Source organism: Pediculus humanus, genomic scaffold (assembly GCF_000006295.1).
Source record: "Pediculus humanus corporis 1103172108038 genomic scaffold, whole genome shotgun sequence".
NCBI lineage: Eukaryota > Metazoa > Arthropoda > Insecta > Psocodea > Pediculidae > Pediculus > Pediculus humanus.
In genome coordinates, this window is record NW_002987610.1 from 1 (window position 1) to 1,303 (window position 1,303).

Sequence of the window (1,303 nt, forward strand, 5' to 3'; positions counted from 1 at the left end):
TATTATTATTATTATTATTATTATTATTTGTGTTTCCGAGTAGTTTGTAGTTGTTAAAAAATGATTAGAAAAAGTATTTGAAATGAAATGGTAGAGAAAATCTCATGGGAAGAAAGAAAGAAAATTCCAAATAATCGATCGATTAAAAAATATCGATCGCGTGTTGAATGGATATCGATTATTGATTTTTACAATCCAAACCGTGTGCGCGTGCGCGTGAGTGCATGTGATTTAGATAAAATGTAATTATTATTATTATTATTTCGTTGTTGTTGCTGTAAAAAAAATATTGATTTGTTATATAAAATATTGATTGAAAGCTACAAGTTTCTCGTATCCTTTTCTTTCTCTCTCTCTATCTTTATCGTCTCTTTCGTCATTTCCTTTTTTCCCTCTTTTCCCCCCTTTTCCCTTCCTCCCCTTCCTTGTTCCTATCCATGCGAAGGGGATAACGTTTGTGCGAAAGGTGAATAAAAAAAATGAAAGGAAACTTTTGGCTTTCTGTTTTTTTTTTATTCTTGTGTCCTTTGTCTCTGTCGTATATACTTTGTCGTCAATTCCATTGATTGATCGATTGATTGATTGATTGATTTATTGATTGATTGATAACCAATAAAAACAAAACAAAGTAAAACTAATTCGTTCGTGTTTTTTTTTTTTTTCTCTTTTTTTGATATTTTTCTAGCTCGGCCGACGTTTTTGAATTTGAATCTCAATTTGAATTCTCTTCGGTTACAACCTGGTACCAAACGTACGTCGCATATATATACATACATATTTTTTTGTAACGTTTATTATTATTATTATTATTATTTTTTGAGTTTTGTTTCTCTCTATCTCTATCTCTCTCTCAATTAATTTTTTTTTTTTTCGATTTTGGTTGTTTTTATTATTTTATTTATTATTATTATTATTATTTTTTTATGTTTGGTTTCGTTTTGTTTTTTTTTTTTTTTTCGTTTTTTTCCGTTTGAATGCAATGAAATTATATAAAATATTCAAAATGGCGTCAAATATTTATTTATTTCGTTTCCTTTTGACAGCTTCGCCGAATCCCAAATTGGGTTTGAGAATGACGACGCTTCACGAAGAACATGGACAACCCATGTCACCGGTCGAAGATGGCGACGAAGATGAGGAAGCGTCCGATAAAGAAGTCGATAATTCCGACGGCACGAAAACTCTCACGCCGAAAACAGTGGAAGGAAGTCCGAAATCGTGCGCGGGAGAAGACTCGATCATCACTTACGGGGAGGGGAAAAAAGAATGGAAAGACGGTGATAAAAATAGGAAAATGACGACT

General features: G+C 31.8%; 1 protein-coding gene across 1 annotated transcript; it reads left to right on the forward strand.

Annotated features, from left to right (window-relative positions):
• Window positions 1-1,072: 1,072 nt before the first annotated feature.
• On the forward strand, window positions 1,073-1,276 carry Phum_PHUM406170 (uncharacterized protein; the record flags this gene model as incomplete). The annotated part of the gene is made up of 1 exon (XM_002428821.1): window positions 1,073-1,276. A coding segment is annotated over one exon (204 nt), but the record flags the coding sequence as incomplete, so codon positions are not given.
• Between the last annotated feature and the right edge of the window lie 27 nt (window positions 1,277-1,303).